Genomic DNA, 24,357 nt, shown 5'->3' with positions numbered 1-24,357 from the left:
CTAGGTCAATTGCGTGTAGCGAATCACATCTGCATTCATTATTGAGTATTGATCGACTCGCAGAACAATATTACGAATCGACAGATTGACATAACGGTATTACGTAATAGGATAACCATTCCATTTATGCTGGTTCATGAAATATCAGTGGCGATCTTTCTAGAATTATCGTAATTTTCCAAATTCAAAGACGAAACCAGAACATTGCCAACAGAGTTATATTCTTTGTAAGTGTAAACCACAATTTCTAACCTGATACCTGATTTATATATTGAATAATAACCCTTCCATTCGTTTGGAGCTGCTTTTCATAGCATAGGATGTATGTTTTTTAATAGATAGGTCGTCTGAGAAAACTTTGCATCGCCTCTGTTTCCCTTACGATAAGGTATAAGTGAAAATAGCGTAGCAACATAACCCACGAGTTATTGTGTAAGTAGTAAGAGGACCAAACCTACTTGAATACTCCGATAAAGTATAAGGTACTTCGTTACTGAGCATGAGCATCTTTGCTCTGCAGCAACCTATTATATCGCGTCACTGAAATAATATATCAGTAACAGGAGGCAGACACACGGAAGTAAGCCTGTCTCAAAATGTTTGCGAAACCTGAAGGCCAAGATGAAGACACCACTGTGTTTTTACCGCCGGGGACTTACTGAAAATAGAGCGCCAGGTCGGTAGCTAGAATGGCGTGCTTCATGATTTCGCAGATGAAGGAAAACTCCTCGTTTGTGAAATGGTTGAAGATGTCGTTGCCGTCCATGCTGCTGATTCTCAGGCAGGTGTCGTAGTGGTGATTTTCTAACGTTGACGAATTGTACAGCACCGCCAACGGCTCTTGTGCCCTGCAGGAACACGGAAAATGTTTTATCCATGATCATCCTTTCATAACTAAAACAGGTCAGAAATAATCAGAGTGGGTAAATCGTTGATACCTAAGCAGTAGTAGTGGTAGTAGTTTTCTGCTATAGTAGCTGTTTCTAAATAAGTAAAGTCGTACATATACTAGGCCTCTAGTTTTGGAGTAGGACTCTAACAACATAACCACTTCAGCAAATAGCGCAAGCAGGTGACATCTATTTAGGTACTTCGACAAAGTGATATAGTAGGCCTATACTTCGTGACTGACCAGCTCTCTAGATAATAAGCTAATGCACTGTCACTGTAAAATTACACAAGTATGGACGTAACGTAACAGCAGATAATTGTTTAGTTTGAGAGTGTTAGGTATATTCAAAGTATAATAATACCCAGCATCGCCACTCGAGTAGAAGTATAAGCAATGCCCTAAGCTTCTACTCATTTACAAGTTAAAGTAACTGTTTCTAACTCATGTTAAATTACTTAAGGTAAAAGTAGAAAGGATGGTCTGGAAAACTAGCCGAGTAAGAATTTTTCAAAAGTAGATTCATCATTTAATCCGCAGCTGCCGACTTGTAGCACGGCCCACTTCTAGGCTTTTACATGACACCGCTTACGCGGATGAGATGGCGAGGAGGAGCCTAGATAAACCTCCAGCTTTTAGGTATAGGAATGCTGGCTTCAACCTCGGCCCGACTCGAACCCACAACACATTGGTGTTGCAGATGTGGATTATACCGCTGCACGCTATCTCGCCATCGATCGAGGAGTTGCTTTCTGTTAGTAGTGAATCGGAGGTATACGATTCTTTCGAAATTGTATCCCGTATCGTCGCGACAACACAAAATGACTGACCACACTGCAAGCAAAGCTACCGTTGCCATGATACAGGAACTGTTGTGCCAGGTTATCATGATAATTTCACTCACAAAAGTGACGCAAACCAATCCAAAAGCAACGTTCTATTTCACAGACGCAGATGTGTAAAAAAATAAGGACAGTAGCGAGTCAGTGAAAAAATGTGGAAGTAGTCGTTGGAAGTTTTATAGTAGTACATTAACAGTATGTTGGGGGTATATGTAGCCTACGTGACCTATCGCATGAGCGCCACGATAAATATCCAGCGAATCGGTCGACACACAAACAACTGCTTCATTGGATAGCATGAAAGCATTTGATTGGTAATAAATAACGTATTTTATGATGTGTACCAAAGTACTATTCAATGGACATCTGGACAGCACAAACATCAATCGTGGCATGGTCACGTATAGCTTTAGAATAACCTCGGTGGATATTACTGCTACTTGTTGACCATCGTCTGATAGACAACCTAACAATTTCACTAGGAAAAAAAAAATTTGAATATTTTAAAATTTATTTCAATATAATAAATAAAGACCTTTTTCTCCTGTAGCAATGCGGCTACTGGTTGGAATTGAACCGAATTCGGTGTGCAGCCTTCAATTAGGTAACCTAACAATTATATCAAGTAGCCAGTATAATTTGAAAAAAGTGATTTTTGAACACCCCTACTGTACACTACACTGACGATAGTATTTGAAACACCATCAGGGTGTATTTTTCCACCATGAAAGTTGAGTGCGGGAGACACACCCATACGTCAAAGTACAACTATGGTATATTGATCATGGTTCTGGAGAATTATAGTAACATTAAATCAAATAATACCGCGACTCTATCATTTGGTATCCCATAATGAAACACCGAATGCTTTATAGTTGTATAAATCAGTACACGGCATGTAACCGGTGTGCTTGATGTACTTGCTTACAACATATACATAAATTATAAATACTGATGATTACTATTTATCACCTATGTGCAGTGTGCACACTACACAGTGCACATGTACACCACCAGTCCGATTAAACATATCCAGTTTTGTAGAGCTAGCAAATGCATGTCAGGATGGCCGAGTGGTCTAAGGCGCCAGACTCAAGAGCGATCGCTCTTACCTTCGCGGGTTGAGGATTCTGGTCTCCGAATGGAGGCGTGGGTTCGAATCCCACTTCTGACAATTCCTTTTAGCGATTTGATTTGGGGTCACGTTTTACTGTCTGAATCGACGTGTGGGACCAAATCAAACGCCAAATAACTATAGGGCATCTTTTTGTGCAACGTTTGCAACTTTTTCACAGCTTCCGGGAGCTTCCTAAATACTAGGAATGCACGTAGTATGGTGTTTTAAGTTGATTACATAAGTTTTATATTGCAACTTTGGCGCTTCTTCGCTTTACGATCATGACAAGCAGGTGTTCCCCGTGACACCAACAGATTTTTCCCACGAACAAATTTATAAACGTCAAAATAAATTGTTTTTTGCCTTTGGAGAGACGGGTTGGGGTAGGATGTGGGTTAGGGTATTCCAAGATTAGGGTTGGGAGGGGGGTATTCGGGTTGGGCGAGGGGGATATTAGGGTTAGATGTGGGTTAGGGTATCCCAACATTAGGGTTGGGGGTGATGGATATTAGGGTTGAGAGTATCGTGTCCCTCGCCCCAATCCTAATCTTGGGACATCCTAACCCCAACTTTGACCCCAACCCACCGCCAACTCTAACCCACATCCCACCCTAATATCCCACCTCGCCCAACCCTAATATCCCGCCTCGCCCAACAATTTATTTTATCGTTTATAAATTTTGAAGTGTTCACGGAAAACATTTGTTGGTTTCATGAGGGAGCACTGGCTTGTCAGGATCGCAAATCGAAGAAGCGCCGCAACTTTTTGAAAGTTTTCCTATTTTTAATGCAACTTTTATAAAGTAGTGCGCAAAATGTAAAGGCGTGATTAAAAAACACATGCTACAAAACAATGTCTAGTATGGTTTTCTCTTTGATTTGCTCAACAAAAAGTTCACGCGACAAACCCATACGCCAAATTAGAAACTTTCCACCATTTTAACGGTGAATTCGTATGACACACAGACACAATCCAAAGTTGAATTTTACACCATTTATGGTGCATTCGTGTGACGCACCAATACAAGCGTGGTAGTTCGAAAATATCACCCACCTTATCAGAAACGCGTTGTTCGTTCCCCTGTGATCAATATCGTGACAAAAACTGCCGATCACAAGCGCAAACTTCTCGATGTCCGTGAAAATGGTGTTCATGTTAGGAAACTGAAACAAGAATATGATATGAGAGTTATACATACAAAAGCTAAAGGCAGAAAATTCATAAAATAAAACATGTCCAATGGACAAACAGAAATTACATTTCTGCTTACACGTTTTCCGTGGCTTAACATTGAAAATATACCAAATGGTAACTGTGCATAGCATGCTATGACACCACACATACATTTTGGTATATTTGGCATGTTATTTTGCTATGTATAGCATGCTATGTTGCCAAGGCTGAGGACTCAAATCGTTTCAACCCAGGTGGGTGCGTAGTGCTTCAGTAGCAATAGATTCTTGACAGAAAGAGACAATTCCAAGCCATTCATTGCCGGTTTGCAAACAAGAGTTATCAACGACCCTGTAAGATATCCGCTGCTGACAGGAATATCTCCGTGGCGACCATCCCGAACTTAAATTTCACCATAGCACGTAAGAAATCCATCGTCCTCGCCACGTGATCCGCGTATGCGGTGTATTCACAAAGCCTAGAAGTGGGCCGTGCCACAAGTCGGTGAATACGACATCAAAATAACGAATATCGGCCCGGTGTAAAATAACCAATGTATAGTCGAAACATCACGAATATCAAAACAAACAAACATATAGAACTCCAGCATTGCTCGATAACTGGCGGGGACGCAGTATTTTAAAGAGGCTAAAATAATTCGAAACCAAACTCCTTGCTGATACGAAATCCCGAGCGACTCCAAATTCGTATCAGCTTACGAAATGCACACTGCGCAGACCCGGTTCCACTGTCCCTACTTCTCATATAAATGGCATTGAAGAGCTTCTTGGAGGTACAGAACTTCAATACACAATTGAATAGTATATTCATGTTGAAATGAACCCGAATAATTTCGGCTGACACTCGTCAGGGGTAATCATCAGCAACTAGTCAGCAACTAACTCTTTCCTGCTGGTGACGTCATATTTTGTGATACGATTGTTGATATACAATGTTCTTTCCAATTCTCTACTAGTTGCTGACGATTACCCCTGACGAGTGTCAGCCGCAAATAGTCGGGTTCATTTCAATATGAATATACTATTCAATAAATGGCATTGTAAAATAACGGAATGTCAGAGAATACATTCGATTCAGATCTGCAGAAAGGTGATTCCTTGATTGATCTCGGTTTCTATTGGTCATATTGGTGGCGATTCTCCAATGTCTGTGTATCAGTTAGAAAAGTATCTCTCTCTCTCTCTCTCTCTTTATCTCTCTCTCTCTTTCTTTTTCTCCCTCTCTCTCGCTCTCTTTCTTTCTCTCTCTTTCTCTCTCTCTCACACAAACGCATAGCAATCTTGCATCGCACTCACGTCTTTCTCTTTAACCAATCGGTCTTGAAGAAGGAACATGGTGTGCGCGACGTTGAAGCCGTGTCTCCAATTGTGATAGGAAACGGGGCGATAGCACCGGCGAACGCATATCACCCATCGCAGCATTGTCTGAAAACGAGAGCGAGAGAGAGATATTACGAAATGTGAGGGAAGATCTGCATGTTATGAATGAGAATCCAGTCACAATTCTGTACCAAGTTCTGGTAGAAAGTCCTGATATGTGTCATCAGGGTTATGACTAGGGTTGCACTTAAAACAAATGGTTGTTCAATACACTTTGTTTGAAACATGTTTTAAATAATTTTTTAACAAAGTCCTTTAAAAAAAAACGTTGTGTCTTTTTAAGTTGTAAAATCATGCCATAATTGTGTAAATACTTTCCAAAAAGCATGTTGTATGAGTCTACGGACGATTACCACCCGATAGAGCCGACGTATACGATATGGGATGGTTGTAACTCTCAAAAAAGTCGGTTCAACAGCTATATTTACCATATGTTTTCAATTGTCACTGCAAATCCGCTATGACGTCACAATTGAATATACGTGACGTCCTGGCGTAAAACAATTAAAAAAATATTTTTTAAACAAGGGCCTTGTTTTAAACATGTTTATTTCAGATTGATTTTTGTTTTAAATGCAACCCTAACTGCAACACGCAGGCTAATGAGTGCGAACTGCGAAGGAAGTTATTAGCCCTCGAGCGCCGCCTTGAGGACACAGGATTCCGCAGGACTGTCAGGACTGTCTATGCATTAAAGGGGCACTGCACTCAAAAAATGATGTGGTCTCAAATTGAAGGGGAAAACGAAAGAAAATTTTTGGCTGCAGCCGTTTTCTTCAGAACGCCACCGTAATGGAGCAGCAATTTATTGAAATTTCCAGAAACACATCCGGCTGCAGCTGCCGCGGCTCCGGGTCATTTCTTAACCCGTTACATGGCACGATGACTTCATCGGCGCACTTGCTCGGCGCGATTAGGCAGTCACGCAGAGGACGAACTTCAGATAGTTGTCAGCCGATGTTATGAAGCGAATATGTCTTACACGCCAAGGTGGTGTAGATATGGCGTTCCACGGACGATGTTCAGTCAGGAGATTTTTCTCTTAATCGGGGCTAGTGTATTCTATTTCTTGAGGACAGGAATAGGTCATGTCCCAAAACATTACCATCACCAATCAGTGTGCCCTCTGAACATTTCAAAATTCAGAGCGGTCATAATTGGTTTCGCATTCAGGTTGGAGAATCATAAGATGAGGGTATCGTAAAATTATGGCTTGGGGATTAGTAAGATTACAATATAATGAATATGTTTTAGGGTCAGCTGCGGAGTTGTGGGTTCAGGTTAGGTTTGCGTACCGTTGGATTTCGGTTAAGGATGATGAATTTTCCTACAGTACCCGAACCCTACACCAATTTAGAATGTCATGAATTTTGTCATGTTCATGGGAAACCCTGACTGGTGGTATTCGTGTTGTGGATAAGAAATTACTGTTATCCCGAAAATCGACTACAGCATAAAGTGCTTTTCAACCTGTGTGACGGTTCGTACTTGTGCGAATGAAAAGAATTTCAAACAGATAGTCAACCAATGTTAAGTGTGAAAGAAAAACTGTATTTCCGGAGTTGAGCTAGAAAGTTGGCTTTTTTTCAGTCGACCGACAACGGTGATTTACCATTTTCCAGGATTCTACATGATCCACTATTCTATTTCTGAAAATTTTGAATAAGAGTCCTCCTGTCCCGAATCCAAAATATGATAACGATTACCATTAAACTCGGCCCTCGTTGAATTCGGCCTCACGAACTCGGCCTTCAGTGAACTCGGCCCTCGGTGAATACGGCCCTCGGGAAATTTTGTATTACAGCGAATCATTACACTAATAATATTATTATCAAGTGATTGGTGAAAATATTAATAAACCTGAGGGAAGAGTTTGTGAGGCCGAATTCACCGAGGGCCGAGTTCACCGGCAACCATGATAACCCTACCTTGTAGGTAATAGTGGGCGATGCCAGTGTTGATTTGAATGCAAAGTATTGGAATTTCGGCACACATTCATATAGCGATGACATAACACGTCGATTTAGTGGAAAAGTGATATTTTTCATTGGTTCGCCCTTTGAACTTCGAAAGAAATCACTGCACGATACCCCCAGAAAAAGCAACGAATACCTTGAGAACAGCGGAAGTGCAATATCTGATTTTTCTACTGCAGTGATTTTAGTATTTGATTAATCAACAATACGATACGCTGAATGTGAAATAATGACGCTCTGTACCTACAGGAAGCCCTACAAATACAAAAGTGATATTTGATTAATCAACAATACGATACGCTGAATGTGAAATAATGACGCTCTAGCTACAGGAAGCCCTACAAATACCAAAGTGATAAGGTTTTCATTTTCTTTTTGTGTAATAAATTCCAGCTGGCTGGTGCGAATTAAATTGTCAAAAAATGTGCGAATGAAACTCAAAAAGGTTGAAAAGCACTGGTCTACGGTATTGTCTTGCTCTACCCAGAGTCTTCGTAATAGTATATACATTGACATTATTAAAAGCTGCAATGACATCGACAAGTTGTGCCGTTACATCGTGTGAAGTCGAAAGGAATGACGCATCGCATACTCTTCATAAAATTCCTTCTGAAATTGCACTAAGACGACAGTGCCATATCCATCAATCAATCACCAGTTTGCTGTGTGGCATGTCTGCAAAGGTAACTGAATACTGATATTATTTGAATCTTCTTTTGCCTGACTAACCATTTCTCAGGACTGAAAAAAAAGTTGGTGTCTCTGGGTGAGAAGAAAGGTATGGAAGACTTGCTACTATGGACAAGAAGCATCACTAAACACTTTTGGTGGTGCTGTCAGCATTGTGGTCAGGATAGCAGTGTAAGTCTACATATCAACTATGTCTGACAACTTTTTATATACCAATATGCAATTGCAGGTGCTAAAAAGAAGATGGATATCTCTTCTGCATCACATCACTGAACAGTTGAGCCATGGCACTTTGACTGGGGATCAGTGCCTAAGAACCAGATGGTTGCAATGTGGATCTCCCAGTTTCAAAACATTGAAATCTTTGATAAAAAATAAAGTTTGACTTTAAAAACATTGTTCTAGAATCTAGAACTTGACTGAGATAATAATACAATAATAATACAATAATACATCTCTATCGTACATCTTCGAGTTGTATGGCATGTGCAGAGCTGCGTAGCTTACTAGCTCAATTTCATTTTTCCACTGCCTCGTTGTAATACCCTACCCTGGTTTTTTATTATTATTAAATACAATTTTTATTAAATACCGAGTAAGCCATTGGTGGAATATAAGAATGCAAACAGTTCCCGATTGCTGTACTGATTTCGACTTATATAGCAGAGCCGCAGCGTTAGAAAGCCTTCTGCCAGGACCCTGTGGTTGATTGTTATTGTTCCAGTTTTTTCTGTTCACATTTGACTCTGGTTTTCTGACGATTTCTTTGACCAATACAATGAGATGGATAAATTGCATTCAAGAACCACAGGTGCAATACTTGAGTTTGTGCTTCTAGAGTTGCAAAAAGACCGGCGAATTCCTCCTCTGAATATTGTGGCTCGAATTGATACGGCAGGCTCTCACCAAATATTGTGATGTCATCAAAATCTTCTACATCTGTATCTTCATCAGAAGTTAATTCATCAACAAGATCTTCTTCCATACCATTAATAATTTTAACAAATTTTACGTTATCTACGTGTCAAAGGAATTGCATGAATGAACTGATGGAGACAGAAGATTCGTTTGTGAAACTGAGAACAACAATGTTACGATAAAAATTTCCACAACAATATTGGAACTTTGATGAGAATGAAATAATGATATTTTGGGGTTGACTATCTATACATCTGTGTCTTGGACAAGTAAACTGGACCGTATCAAGATAGTTGATATGCCATGAGTAAATGATGCAAAATATCGTGTGTCTGTCTCTTCCGCAAGACCACCACTCCAAAGATTATGCACTGTGCAGTCATAAATACATCTTGAAAATGACAGCTGTATCAATATAGCTTTGCATCAATGTACAACTGCAATGGCATCTCAGTATCAGTCAACTGGCAAATACTATGGAGTCATGACAAGCTTCAGACACAAATCCTCCTGACTTAACACCGTACGTTGAGCGTCGCCTTGGTGTGCAACACATGATTCCTCCATAACATCGGCTGACAACCATCTAAAGTTCGTCCTCTGCGTGACTGCCTAATCGCGCCGAGCAAGTGCGCCGATGAAGTCATCGTGCCATGTAACGGGTTAAGAAATGACCCGGAGCCGCGGCAGCTGCAGCCGGATGTGTTTCTGGAAATTTCAATAAATTGCTGCTCCATTACGGTGGCGTTCTGAAGAAAACGGCTGCAGCCAAAAATTTTCTTTCGTTTTCCCCTTCAATTTGAGACCACATCATTTTTTGAGTGCAGTGCCCCTTTAAGGCTCTCGGAACGTCAAGTAATGCGTCGCATTTTCTCACTGACTGATGGTATAAGGTCTAGCACCAATCCATTATTCTATTTACCTGTCACCAAAGGTAGACACAGCAGTATATGGATGGCGTCAAGAGACATACTTTCTGATTCATGATATACAGGTGGTTTAAGGTTCCAGAGTCCAGACTCATCATAATAAGGTAATGTCTCCGACAAAGTTTAATATTCATGGGCGTGTATCAATGCGAAATTACTGTTTTGAGCCCTATTTGGCGGCAATGTGGCGGCTATTTGTGTGAGCGATGAGCAATTGAGCATACTTACTTCATAGGGAATATGGAATTTACTAAAACTGTCTAAATCGGTGAACATCCTCATAGCGGCGAGCACAGTTTCGTCTTGGTGAAGAGGCAGGTCGGAAAACGTGAACTCGTACAAATTATAGTCCTCTCCGGGAGGTATTGGTTGGTCCTGAAACAATAATAGCGTGAAGTAAACAGGAGACATGCGATATCATGTGTATCAGCTATTCTCAACCGCCGGCCAGAGGACCAGTACAGGTCTGCTCAATATATTTCAATGTGATTCTCAATTACAAAATGAACGAGGTTGTAGACTTGTCCAATGTCCATTTATTAGAGGGATAAACACCAAGATTTGTACTGATCTAAAAATTTAGAACGTAATTTAGAACGATGGAGTTGATGGTCTATTTTCGACTTACCCTACGACAAAATGATGCATGTGTTGTACGAGATTGTTTAAAAGTAGCCAATAACTCGTTTAAGACCAGTGATGTGTGAAAACTAAGAATACTTTTGATATGCGTTTGTTTTGTTTGTGGCATTCATGTTGTTTTCCGACTACAATGGTAATTTACACCAGGCAGATAACATTTAGTTTTGATTCCGTAGCTGCCGACTTGTAGCACGCGCACCTTTAGGCTTTTCTAAGACACCGCTGATGGGGATCAGATGGCGAGGAGGAGCTATTCGTATTAGAGTCCTAGATATCTCTAAATTGTGTTTGAAACGTCCGAAGAATCCTAAACCTTAATTTATTCCTATAATTTCTAATTACGTTGCATGATGTTGTGTTTCCCTATATGTCTTTTGTTAGTCAATCTAACGTTTCGAGTGTAACGCTTATCTGCATATCTTATTCTAACGATTGCAATTAATATGTATGTTAGTGAATTGCACAGTTGACGATAAAAATTCTCTCTCTCTCTCTTTATCGTTCGGAAACAAGTTCCAAACTTGACTAAGAAAGTGAGCCCTCGACGTTATCGTCAGGATGGCCGAGTGGTCTAAGGCGCCAGACTCAAGAGCTTGCGCTCTTACCTTCACGGGTTGAGGTTTCTGGTCTCCGAATGGAGGCGTGGGTTCGAATCCCACTTCTGACATAAGGTTTTACGGATTTTGCTTGGGGTCGCAGCTTATCGGTCTTATTATGGAAGTTTGGAATCAAATCCAACGCCTAATAACCTCTAACACTTAAGTAGGAATTCTGGATTCGACCTCGGTCGGAATCGATACCGCAACCTATTGGTGTTGCAGCTGTGGATCATTATACCCTACGCTATTTTTAATATAAAAACTGGAAGACATTCGACAGTACAATTGGAGCTGACGGTTTTAGCGTGAAAGTGCGAGCTTTCCGAAATCACAATACAATCACGCTTTACAGGTACGATATCGAAAAGACAGCAACAAATATCTAATCAACTCAAAGTTCCCATTCTTTGTTCTGAATTGCATAATCTCGCAATTACATTACATTCTGAATTGATTTATTGAAAAGGTTGAGAACCCATGATGCTGTATACGATTCGGCACGAACCTTGACCCTGTCGACTTCTTCGTCGAAAGCGCGGGTGTGGAACTTGACAATTTCCTCGGCTACTTCTCTCTTCGCTTTATTCACCAGAATCGCGTTGAATCCGTTGGCGTAGAGCAGCCCGCTGAGTATGTACGGACGGATGGCCTGAACGGAATTGGGACCGTGTTCACGTGCACTGAATAATTTCAAACCCCGCGTTGCGTACTTGGCGCCCTTGCGAATCTGCGTCGAATTTTGGTCAAGTGTATCGGTCGATTATATTCGAACAAATCTACAACCAATAGCGACTTTGTAGCGAGTCTCATGCACGAATTTTGAAACGCGAAATCGGGATAAATTAATCTGAAGCTCGCAATCATAGTGTAAGAGTCTGGAATTCTTTACAATTTCGCAGTAAAGTAACTATTACTATACGAGTGATTAATCCTGAATTGAAGCCACAAGGTATCACGTTTAACCTCGTGCGCTGATATAATAAAGCATTCAATTCAAACGTAATTATGTAGACTAAGGGGTATAGCAAGGACGGAAATTTTGGGAGAGGTGTTTGAAAATTCATGGAGGTGTTCGTAGGCCCTGGTCAACATGTCTAACCGATGCCAGGCAACAACAGGCTTTTCTCGGCAGCGGGTAGCCTAAATACGTGGTCATTCGCTTTTATTTACAACACCTTTCCTTGAAACCATCCTTCAGGTGCGCATATACACATCCTTTGCAGCTGGCACCAGACACAATCTCCACAAAATATTAACCGACGAATACGCCAGGATTGTACTACGAATACATAACGGCGATTCATGGACGCAGCCAGCATGAAAATTTCATGGAGCGATATCGCCACTAACGTGACGTTACGGAATCAATGTGACGTAGTGAAAATATATTATGTCATAGTAACGAAGTGGAAAAGTAAGGGAGCCGAAGGCATCTTTCGTCTCCCTATGGCTACGTCTGTAGATATTATACTATTGCTGTCATCGGCTAGTTTGGTATAGGAGATCTATTCCGCTAATTCATACCTCGATAGTGGCTTTGTCTGTCTCCGTAAAGCCACCTTTTTTGTTCGCTAAATGAACCACGCCCAGCAATCTCCCGGCGCCGTCTTCGTATTGGGCGCAGAGCGCCGATTTTAGAGAGAAATCTTTACCCTGCAAAAGTGAAACATGGGAAACTACATCGATAGTAAATATCCCAGGGTCGGCAATGGATCTAAAACGAGAGACGTGGTCAAAGTAGTCAACTTAGTAGTATAGTTAACGGCATAAATTTCTAGTAAAGTACAAGTTTGATAAAGCGATTTTGCTCTAAAAATAAAAAAAAATTGACATTTATTGACGTTAAAAAACTTCATTTTAACAAAATTTTGCCCTCACGTATTTAAATTAAGAATCGTCCATGTTGGAATTGTAGTACTTTTCTACATTTCTTGTTGTGATTGTCTGTACTTACGAAGTAGCTTGGCAAGAATAGAGAAAAAACGTTCAATAGCAGCTGCAGTTATTTGTTGGCACCATCGAAGTTCAGTATATGTATGCTGCTGGGGTGCTAGTAACACAGCCGTTGCTTCAGTCGACAATGTTGCGTAAATTGTCATTTTTAGACCTCAATCCAAATCTGAGTTTTGTTAATATCTCGCGTACCACAAATACGTTGAGAGCCACTGTGCTACAAGAACCAATGTCCATCACGTATAGTCAAATTTCATATTAAGATTTGAGATACCGGCGTGAGATTGTAAGAGCTTCGTACCTGATAAAAATTTCACCCGTTTTAGATGTGTTAATCGTCAAGCCATGTCATCGTATTTGACTCATTCGATGGTTTATGATTCACGATGAGTAGACAATGGGGCAACCATCGTGGGCTACAAGGTGTAAAATGTCAAATGATAAATCAACCTCTACACCAACCAAATGCAGTTTGCAAAATAATTTTGATTTTGTAGACAAATTTCACAATTTTTTGACCTAACAGAACAATTTTGACAAAATTTTGCCTGTTTTTTGATATGCCAAAAAGTAATCGCCCTACTAACGAACGACACAACAAAATGACAGTTTTCGAAATTGCCTCAGATGAAAATTTACGACCAACGCCGCATGACAAATGGCGATGAAAATCGCAGCAATTATCGCAGAAATATCGCTTACAGTCATACCTACGCTGCATCGCTCGATTGTCATGACAATATACTACTATACTACTACCATATCCTTATAACTCTGGTGTATGTATCGAGGTTTTGGAAAACAGTAAGGACACACTTAATGTTACATAGATGTACTTATCGAATAAATTAGTAAGCTACACGTAACCGGTGTGGTGTACTTGATACATAATTGCATATGGCACACAAATAAAGTACACATCACCACTCCTATTAAAAATATCCGGTTATGTGCGCCCGCACATGCATGTCAGGATGGCCGAGTGGTCTAAGGCGCCAGACTCAAGAGCGCAGGTTCTTACCTTCACGGGTTGAGGTTTCTGGTCTCCGAATGGAGGCGTGGGTTCGAATCCCACTTCTGACAATTCATTTTAGCAATATTGTGAGCGGGATCATATAATTTGATACTACAGTGGATATATCTTAATATTCGCCGACGTTTGGACCAAGAACACGAAAAGTAGGCGTTTTCCAGGCCTAATCTTGCACTATACCACCGCGTGGTTAGCTTGCGTTGCGAGTCCTGGGCAATAGTGTTATTACTAATTTGTAATATATTAATTTTGAAAGTAACCACAAACCGTAAATAGTTGCAGCTAGTTTTGCCGCGTGAATAACACTATATGCAATTCATTCGAACTACTGAAAATAATGCTTGTCTCGTGCAAACAAAATGCAGTACATTAAATAGGAACAAATCTACTTACTTCCAATTTGTATTCTGAAAATGGTGTGATTTTTGACATCATCAGGGTCTGTAAAAATATTGCTGGGTAACAAATGCGTCGTTTGGAAAATGTTAATCAGACACGGGCACATTGAGTTGCTCAGACATTCTCAAAAAATAAAAATAAACATAATAGATAATACTGAATAAATATATCTAGGGTTGCATTTAAAACAAAAATCAATTAAAACAAACATGTTTAAAACAAGGTCCTCGTTTGAAACATGTTTTTCTTGTTGTTGTTGTTTTTGTGTATTTTTTAAAGCAGTGACGTCACGAATATTCAACCGAGACGTCATAGTGGATTGATATTGACAATTGAAAATGTAAGGTAAATATAGCGTTTTTGACGAAATGTCCATGTACTATAGCTGTTGAACCGACTATTTGGAGGGTTCAAACCATCCCATACGTCGGCCATATATCGGGTGCAATTGTTTGTAGGCTCATACATCATGTTTTGGAAAGTATTTACACAATTACGGCATGATTTTACAACTTAAAAAACACAATTTTTTTTAAAGGCCTTTGTTTAAAATACTGTTTAAAGCATGTTTCAAACAAAGTGTTTCAAACAACCGTTTGTTTTCAATGCAACCCTAAATATATCCCATATGTTGATTGATGCGTTACAGGGTGCGTTATTATTTCCTGCACCACGAAAACCTTGAGATATTTCGACGTCACAATTACGAAGTGACGTAATTCAAGGAAGGCATTCCCGATATCAGAAATCTGCAACTTGCATTATCCCAAACTCATTTCATTCGCTAGGATTTACTGACATGTCGGGATGAGCAAAACCGAAAATCAGTCACCTTTTTTTCCTCCACTACTTTTTTGATTACTTTGTGGGTTAAAACCCAATCGGTCTTTTTCAATCTGAAAACATGCGAGATGTAATATTACTATTGCATATTCCTCCCGATGTCATATTGATCCGCACCATCAAGTCAATACAGTCTACGTCAGGGTTGCGAAAACTACGGCCGGCGGGTCGCATTGATAAAATGCGTACTAAAAATCAAATTACTGTGGGTACTTGAGTACAATTTTTCTTAGTATATTTCAACATGATGATGATACGTTACATTCATTGTATTTTTTTCATTGATGGCGCGATAGCCTTTGAAAGGTCTTAATTGCTAAATATCACAGAAAGTGAAAAGCAAATGACTTAATTCGGACCTCGAGTGTGATTTTAGATCGGCAACGCGAGCAAGTTTATTACTTTTAGTTCTGTGCTTGAAAAAAACGATCCGCGAGTGTGTCAGATAGATTCGTTCTTTGTGTGTGTGGCAGTATTTATATTTATATATTGTAGAAGCGTATTTAAAGGTAACATGGTTATGATGCTGTCAGCATTGTCTGTCCTTGAGTTGAACTAAAAGCACAATTATCAAATCTATGAGCATATCGCTGCTCACAGATTCAAATTTACATTCAGTTGTAAAAATCGAGACAACCTACTTTCATCCCTAATTTTGACAATGAGGACGACAAGCTTATAAATTCTCGTCGATTTTTCTGGCGTGTGTACGTTACCATCAAATCATGTTTGGTTCGTTGTGAATATACAAATAAATACATATGTGTTATTTCCATGTCGTCGTTCACTATATGATCAAATAAAAATAATGAATTTTGGCTTAGTATATCAGGGGCCTACGACATCGTAGGCCTAGGCCCCGGTATATTATATAGTGCGGTCCGCGAATGGATGCAAATGTTGAATGCGGCCCGCGAGCTAAACACTTTTTCCACCTCTGGTCTACGTCATGGCTACCTACACCTGAAGCCGTATTGACGTGTCTTTGAAATTGCATATCCCACAAGTAATTGGGTTGATATTTACAATTTTCTTGTAATTTTGCTTGAATAGTAACGCTGATCACTTTGACCACCTCGCAATATAGCATTAGGGGAATTTGATATGGCTATATGGCATGAATATCATCACAAACCGCGGCAGCCGGAGAGTAGGCCTAATGGTAAACGCAAATTAACCCTACTCGGAAAGCAGACTTACTTATTCACGGTGACGTTGAGATCGGGTTCTTCTTCGTTTTTCGTTAAGATGTCGTACGACTTCGCGAACTGCAGGCAGCCTTCGATATTGCAGTTGTCGACCAGCGCTACCGCGATAGTGTATCGTTCGCATTTCACCACGTCTGTGATCTTCAACAGGACCTCTTTCAAGACGCTGTCCAGGTTTCTGTCGGTCCAATTGTTCGCCACGGTCGACATCAGTTCGTCTTGTAACTGAGACGATATCAAGGCGTTACTTAAATGCTGGCTATCAATTGATTTTGACACGGTGGGTGTGTGATTGAAATACTATATGTTCCAAGTCGTCTCGACGCCTTCCTTTTCATTTAATCGCAATCTAGTGGTGTTTTGAAATGATAAAAATACTGATAACGAATGAATGAATGAACTGCGTATTCCTGACGAATGGGAATCCAGTAAATACCGTTTGGACTGCAAACCAGAACTGCAGTTTCAAGGTATATTGCTAGGGTTGCATTTAAGGCAAAGGGTGTTTTAAAACACTTTGTTTAAAACATGTCTTAAACAGTGTTTTAGAAAAGGGCATTAAAAAAATTGTGTTTATTTTAAGTTGTAAAATTATGCCATAATTGTGTAAATACTTTTCAAAAAACATGTTGTATGAGCCTAAGGACAATTACCACCCGATATAGCCGACGTATATCGATATGGGATGGTTTGAACCCTCAAAATAGTTGATTCAACATTAGTAGTACAGATATTTCGTCAAAGGAGCTATAATTACCCTATATTTTCAATTGTCAATGTCAATCCACTATACCGTCACAATTGAAAATTCGTGACGTCATGGCTTAAAAAAACAATAAAAAACATGTTTTAAATTAGGACCTTGTTTTAAACATGCTTGTTTTAAATTGATTTTTGTTTCAAATGCAACCCTATATATTGCTAGAGAAGGCTACGGACTGCATTTCCTGTACTAGTAACCGAAGGTCGCGTATCGAAGAAGTTTAAATACAATTCAAGTACAATTAGCAGCAACGATTGTTAAGTAATCTTAGTAAAAACTATAAGTATTCTACGCTTACTTTTGCCTATAAAATTAGAAATTGTGAAGTAGAATCAGAAGTCTAAAACATGTTCAAAAGTTCAAACGCGAACCTTTGAAGCGACCGCAAAAAAAAAATTACCACTCACACTCTATCAGAAAAAAATCGTATTAAGCACCGATAACTATGACAGAATGCATTGTGCCAACCCCGCGGGTTGGTCATTACTTCCAGGAAACGTTGTTCTTCTGAACTGAACAATGATTGCGAGTAGCCGTACGCTACAATGGCTATACATGTTTTGGAAAATCTGATGAGGCCAATTTGGATTCCAAGGCTCTCCTGGTAGCACGAAAGTGTCGACACGATTGCTTAAATATTTTTGGTCGCTACGGAGTGCATAAATTTGGTTCTAGAACAAATTTACTTTCACTGTTCGGCTAGTATCGTTAAAATTAATACTAGATTCGTATCAGAGTCCTAGATACCACTAAATTGTGTTTGCAACGCCCAAAAAATCCTAAACCTTAATTTATTGCCATAATTTCTAATTATAATCCATGACGCTGTGTTTCTGTTTATATTTTTGTTAGTCAATCTAAAGATTGAGTGTAACGCTTATCTGTATATCATGTTACAAACGATTGCAATTAATATCTATCTGTTACTGACTTGCACAGTTGGTAATAAAAATTCTCTCTCTGTCATTCGAAAACAAGCTACAAACTTGGCTGAGAATGACCGCCAATGTGCTACCGTCAGGATGGCCGAGTGGTCTAAGGCGCCAGACTCAAGAGCACGCGCTCTTACCTTCGCGGGTTGAGGCTTCTGGTCTCCGAATGGAGGCGTGGGTTCGAATCCCACTTCTGACAAAATGTTTTACGGATTTCTGTGTGGGTCGCAGCTTACCGTCTTAATATGGAAGAGTTGGGATCAAATCCAACGCCTAATAACTCTTTGCCGCACATGATTCATAAAGTTACATATTTTTTTTTCAATTGATATGCAACTACGGGATTGTTACTACAATCTTAGGGCGCGAATGTTCCCCGTAGTCGGGGTTGCCGAGTGGTCTAACGCGCCAGAGCGCGTGCTCTTATCTTCTAAGGTTGAGGTTTCTGATCCCACAATCGAGGCGTGGATTAAAAAACCACTTCAGAAATCATCTTCTACGTATTTTGTTTGGGGCCGCGGTTTACCGTCTTGTAGGGTTACAATATTTTGAGATACGAAATATAGGACACTTTTCGAAAATTTTGAAAGCCCAAGTACAGGGTTGGGCAATTACTTTTTCTCCGCGGGCCAAATGTGAAGCAGATATTACGTTGGCGGGCCCAGTCAAAATTTTTAGCTACATTCTCCAGCGTATTAATTTTATATCTTATAGAAACCAGTGAATTACATCGTTCATAAATGCTCCTCAATAGATGTGTTGTAGGTTTCATGTTTTGAATTCCGAGCAACATTTTGCGGGCCGCACTTTGCCCAGGTCTGCCCTTTCAACTTATCGAAAAAAAAGAGGGCAAATCCTCTTAAAAGACGACGAATATTGTAACACTACCTACCGTCTTAATGGACTTGTGTGATCAAATCCAACTCTTTGTTACGCATGTTTCGTAAAGCTACATATTTTTTCAATAGTTATACAGCTCCGGGATTGTTAGTAGGATCTTAAGGCGGTAGTGTTGCACACAGTCAGGATGGCCGAGTGGTCTAAGGCGCCAGACTCAAGAGCGTGCGCTCTTACCTTCGCGGGTTGAGGTTTCTGGTCTCCGAATGGAGGCGTGGGTTCGAATCCCACTTCTGACAAAGCGTTATACAGATTTTTGTTGGGCGACTGGGAGGGTGTGACCAAATCACATAACTCTTTCTCACACACGATTCTTTTCTTTAGTTACACAACTGCGGGATATGTATTCGCGTAGTCAGGATGGCCGAGTGGTCTAAGGCGCCAGACTCAAGAGTGTTCGCTCTTACCCTCGCGGGTTGAGGTTTCTGGTCTCCGAATGGAGGCGTGGGTTCGAATCCCACTTCTGACACGTTTTTTGGAATCATTCTGCTCTATCGTTCCGGGCGAAAACATACGCCAAAACTACTTACTACTTTACAAAATCCAAACACTATAAAGTAGGTTTTCGTCAAAAACCGTGAAGTACAAGCGGAAGTTGTCAAAAACGTAACCGCTTTTGTAAGTACAGCAAATATAGGCTAAACGCCGACAAGATTACGTGATGGTGAAGCGTCCGGCTTCTTGGTCGGTAGGTCGTGACTTCGATCCACGGTCGGGTCAGATCAGAGAGCTTATCAGTAGCGCTGGTATCCATGACTTCCCCGCTTGGCGCGCATGCGTTACTGCGATAGCATGGAGGGGTGGTGCAAGACTTGGAATGCCTTACACGGTTGCAACTGCACCTTCCTTGTCCAGCTGCATATGCACATCGCACACTTTTGGTATGCATAAGCATGTGCACAGATCGTGTGTATGTATATCATGAGTCGGTGTATATGCCGCAAGATATATCAAGGACGAAAATAAACTACGTCCTTTCTTTTCCTACTAACATCACATTGCTGTGAACATTTTGATATAATTTATGATCTAAACTGTATATTGTATATCGTATCTCTTAGATTACTACGCAGTAGCGTACGCCTGACCCTCCGAGGGCAACGTAACAACTGTTGGGTACACGTCACAGACAGTAACAAGAAACAGAAGGATGGCCCACTTTTGCAGCATTTTCCATTCTCGTGATCTGCTCCGTTCGCCGTGTATGTTGCATCGCCAGCCCGCAGAGTACAACGAATCTCGCGAACACCTGAAATAGCACGAGAGACAGATAAGACGCATTTGAAGGCGTATTCGAAGACGCGAAACACGCCAGGATCTCCCGCCTCTGCAAAAGGCGCCGCTGGGCTGAACGTTTCAAAAATTCATCTCATCCACTATGGTTATTTGTCAGCACGGGCACCGAAGTAGGAAATTGCCTAGTTGCAATTTCCCTACAAACTAGGCAATTTCCCTACAAACTATTTTGACAGTAAAATGGAAAGATTCAGCACGCTAGGTCACTTCTAGAGTTCAAGATATCCCTGGTCAATGGGCAGGCAAGTCATAATCTCCCCGTGTTTTCCGTACGAGAATGCGTCTCGATTGATCACCGCGCACTCACCCGTTCGTCCTCGTCGGTGAAAGGCTCGCCAGACTTCTTGTTAGCGACCTCGACAACTCCCACGAGACTGTCGTCCGCAGGCAGGATCAAAGGTTGACACATGATGTCGCGCGAGGTGAAGCCGGTCATGTCGTCGAATTTGCTCGTGAAGCATTCGTGCTGTAACGGAGATAGGGGACATGACATGGCCTGTCAGATATCGGTCGTGACGTAGTGAAACAGATGACATCACAATTCTCAAGTATTGAGGGGAGGCATTAGCACCTTATCGGCAGCCGCCTATCAAAATCGCTGAAAAATAGAGACTATCATACAGGAAAATGTTGGGTATGACATGCGACACATCGCCAAAGAAGTGGTGTCCGGTCAATACCGAGAAGACCATTACCGAGAATGCCATTACCGAGAATGGACACCACCGAGAATGGAGATTACCGAGAATGCAATATATGCAATGCAGGCATGTTATCCACATGAACATGTCGTGTGTGTGCACCACGTTGCCACATTCGTATCGATGCTCAGGTATAAATTTCTCGACAACGTCAGTCCCAGTAAGCTGTATTCTTGACATTGGCCATTCTCGGTAATGTCCATTCTCGGTGGTCTCCACTCTCGGTTATGACCATTCTCGGTAATGTCCATTCTCGGTAATGTCCATTCTCGGTAATGGCATTCTCGGTAATGTCCATTCTCTGTTATAGTTTTCTCGGTAATAGTATAGAACCCAAAGAAGTCTACTGTGTTACATTATGATTATACCCTCAATTTTTTATGGTTTTGCTCGTGGTCAGACAATATCTTAAAGAATTGGTACAGGGTTGTTACCAAGTCACAGAAGGCTCCGAGTCACAAGTCAATCTCGCTTTTTTAGTTTCGACGCGAGTCAAGTCGAGTCATTTTCAATTCACCACCGAGCCAAGTCCGAGTCCAAGTCAGCGAGAAGAGAGTCGAGTCCGAGCCACGGTATTATGACTCGTGTCCGAGTCCAAGTCAATGTGTCGATTGCTCAGTTTCCAGTTAAAGTTTCGTTAAACCCACTTTTTATAACTCTGTTTGGTGATATCGAATGGTTCGCATTTATAATACACTAATTCCCGCAATTTTAGCAGTTTCTGGTCGCATTTTCAAGTACCAATAGACGTAATCCCTTTCGTGTGGTTATTTTACTCTTCTTCAAAATTACAATGCAATCTCGGTCTTGGCCGTCTGAGCCTCGAGTCATATGACTTGGTTGCATGCCTATAACTAATGACTAAAAGAGGTGGTCACAGTTCCACTCACGGCGATATACTAAATCGGTGATTCTTAACCTTGTCTCCATCGCCCCCCAGGAGGCGATTCGGATTTTTGAAGGTGGCGGAAACGCTCAGGGGCGTTGGGCTCAGGGGGCAATATGAGGGGAGCTGAAAAAATGGCCTCGCTGTCGATGGCGTAGTAAGGACATATTATTATATAGTTAGTTCTATATATCCCTGAGTTCTCATGGCAAACTAACATTCGACAAAATCTGTGAAATCACAACGTTTTTCGTTGGCGCTCATTGTTGAATATCCACCGACGATGTTTCTAGGAATGCAGTTGTTTACTTTACTTCATGTAAAATGAATTCGGCGTACTTTTGAAATGCCAATTCCTCGTTAAAACACTCCTGTCGCGCTAGCTACTCCACGTCGTTTCGACACCGTCCTTTCTTTTTATTGTATCGCAGTTTTGTGGCGTTTCGAAATGATGAAAATATTAATAAATTGATACTTTTAGTGATAGCTCGGGTTATTTTCCACAGAATGTTTCGAACTAGGTATTGTATCCTGCAGCGCATTGCGTGTCGAAATCGAAAAGGCACTGTACTGTACAACTTTTGAGAGTGATGACCTTTGTACATTAAAGATGTTTTGAAGCGTTTTGGCCAAAATGATTAACGAAATATACTTGTAGCCTATATTTGATAGCTACAAAATTAAATCGCCAGAATATTTCTTTGTCGTATCATAAAGGATGTTACTGCTTGGCGTTGTTACCCACATCCATGTTGAAGTTAAGAGCTTGGTGCAGGACTAAATATAATGTGAACAAATCTCTACCACATTCTCAGTGGATTTAGTAGCCACACAAAGCAATAAAACAAAACCCAACACACTCAACTTCCCCGTATTGCCAACCGCAGAGGACAATTCGGGATGTGAATATCGATCTCGAATCAAATGCTATGAGCCCGTATAGGCCTTTCCAGATGGCTGCTATAACAACCTGAATTTGATCCCGAAAATCGCACATACAATTTTATCGTCAATTAGTCGAGCGGTCTAATAGTGAAGTCCCAACCCGAAACCGGACTTCTACCGCATTTCACTACTGCCTTTTAAACAAGGGGCGCCAGACTCAGGCAATTTTTGAAAGGGGGCGCCGGAGAAAAAAAAGGTTAAGAACCACTGTTCGAAATGAATATTCTGTTTTTGTAGTAAATTTCACGGATCCTAAAACTATTTCGCGGACCACAGTTTAACAAACCCCGATGTAGAGGAATATTACACAACCAAAACCATGTCGGGGCGGCCGCCTACGTGTTACACAGAACTCAGTTAATCCGCCAAAAATAATACTTAAGCCGAAAATTGGTCATCAGTCACCTAAATAACACTAATCGAGGATAAATAGTATATCATGATGCCGCCAAAGGTGTTAATTTATTTCCGACAGACCCGGTGGCCTCACCGTTAGCCTGTAGATAATGTTGTTAACTGTCTTCACATCGGTACCATTTGGGTGTAGCTACGCACTCATTCAATCAATTCCGCTTAAACACGCAAATAAAGCGCAGGGATTTCCTCACAGCACAATTGATTTATCGACGCAACAATAACACGCCGTGTACGCACAACGTTTCGATCGCACAGACCGGCAGGTGCCACTGCCACGAAGGATTAAAATAAGCCTCACAATAAGAGAGCAATATTATTGCGAATAGAATACACCATTGCGAAGCATTCTCGTAGTTTGTGTGACGCACTGACGTCCGATAATATCGCACTGGGATCCCATCGGTCAATCGCGTATGTCATGTCGAAATCGATTCGTACACGATAGCGTAGATCGCAATTGGATACGACGGGGCGTATATCTGATGACATCAGATTAATAGATATCACTCATGATTTCCGCGCATAATTAGGAAATCGCGGGACATTTATCATCGATATTTACAACGACATTGAACTTTCTATCGGCACTTTTCACGCGTTTTGTATACGATTATGTCAGTAATGATTATTTATGTTTATTCGATGCAGCGCGAAATATCATGGGGATGGCACCGAAAGTGCAGCGGTGCTGATGGAAGAAATGATCGCTCGGTAATGATTACGGCACTCGCTGCCTTTGTAACAGCATAAATTGGTTTATTTGTCGATTGCGCTATTCCTTATTATATACCCGCAACCGACTTCTGACAATACTATAGGTCACGTAGCTGGGGTTTAGATTGGGCCTACAGAAAAGTAACACTGATTAAGATGTTATATATGACAAGAAGACCTCTCGGCTGAACTTG

The 24,357-nt window shown here is 40.9% G+C and overlaps 1 protein-coding gene and 6 non-coding genes across 7 annotated transcripts in view; 6 read left to right on the top strand and 1 right to left on the bottom strand.

Moving 5' to 3' along the window:
* LOC145437298 (cGMP-specific 3',5'-cyclic phosphodiesterase-like) overlaps nucleotides 1–24,357 on the bottom strand; it is an 81,849-nt gene that overhangs the window by 35,792 nt on the left and 21,700 nt on the right. Inside the window, exons 4-14 of the mRNA XM_080314495.1 lie at nucleotides 20,808–20,966; nucleotides 20,364–20,453; nucleotides 16,605–16,837; nucleotides 15,394–15,457; nucleotides 14,556–14,603; nucleotides 12,701–12,829; nucleotides 11,682–11,825; nucleotides 10,164–10,310; nucleotides 5,339–5,467; nucleotides 3,903–4,012; nucleotides 660–848 (exon numbers count right to left, since the gene is read on the bottom strand). Of these exons, the coding sequence (XP_080170621.1) occupies nucleotides 660–848; nucleotides 3,903–4,012; nucleotides 5,339–5,467; nucleotides 10,164–10,310; nucleotides 11,682–11,825; nucleotides 12,701–12,829; nucleotides 14,556–14,603; nucleotides 15,394–15,457; nucleotides 16,605–16,837; nucleotides 20,364–20,453; nucleotides 20,808–20,966 (1,442 nt within the window). The remainder of the gene's footprint in view (nucleotides 1–659; nucleotides 849–3,902; nucleotides 4,013–5,338; nucleotides 5,468–10,163; nucleotides 10,311–11,681; nucleotides 11,826–12,700; nucleotides 12,830–14,555; nucleotides 14,604–15,393; nucleotides 15,458–16,604; nucleotides 16,838–20,363; nucleotides 20,454–20,807; nucleotides 20,967–24,357) is intronic.
* Nucleotides 2,791–2,905, top strand: Trnal-caa (transfer RNA leucine (anticodon CAA)). Its single transcript has 2 exons — nucleotides 2,791–2,828; nucleotides 2,860–2,905. It is a non-coding gene; the product is annotated as a tRNA-Leu (tRNA).
* Nucleotides 11,130–11,244, top strand: Trnal-caa (transfer RNA leucine (anticodon CAA)). The gene is made up of 2 exons: nucleotides 11,130–11,167; nucleotides 11,199–11,244. It is a non-coding gene; the product is annotated as a tRNA-Leu (tRNA).
* Nucleotides 14,098–14,212, top strand: Trnal-caa (transfer RNA leucine (anticodon CAA)). Its single transcript has 2 exons — nucleotides 14,098–14,135; nucleotides 14,167–14,212. It is a non-coding gene; the product is annotated as a tRNA-Leu (tRNA).
* Nucleotides 18,392–18,506, top strand: Trnal-caa (transfer RNA leucine (anticodon CAA)). The gene is made up of 2 exons: nucleotides 18,392–18,429; nucleotides 18,461–18,506. It is a non-coding gene; the product is annotated as a tRNA-Leu (tRNA).
* On the top strand, nucleotides 19,329–19,443 carry Trnal-caa (transfer RNA leucine (anticodon CAA)). Its single transcript has 2 exons — nucleotides 19,329–19,366; nucleotides 19,398–19,443. It is a non-coding gene; the product is annotated as a tRNA-Leu (tRNA).
* Nucleotides 19,559–19,673, top strand: Trnal-caa (transfer RNA leucine (anticodon CAA)). Its single transcript has 2 exons — nucleotides 19,559–19,596; nucleotides 19,628–19,673. It is a non-coding gene; the product is annotated as a tRNA-Leu (tRNA).

The sequence above is a fragment of the Botryllus schlosseri genome, chromosome 4, assembly GCF_051294905.1.
Source record: "Botryllus schlosseri isolate E-star chromosome 4, Bs_hap1, whole genome shotgun sequence".
NCBI lineage: Eukaryota > Metazoa > Chordata > Ascidiacea > Stolidobranchia > Styelidae > Botryllus > Botryllus schlosseri.
The sequence above is the reverse complement of the archived record's forward strand: the minus strand, read 5'-3'. Positions and strand labels throughout refer to the sequence as shown.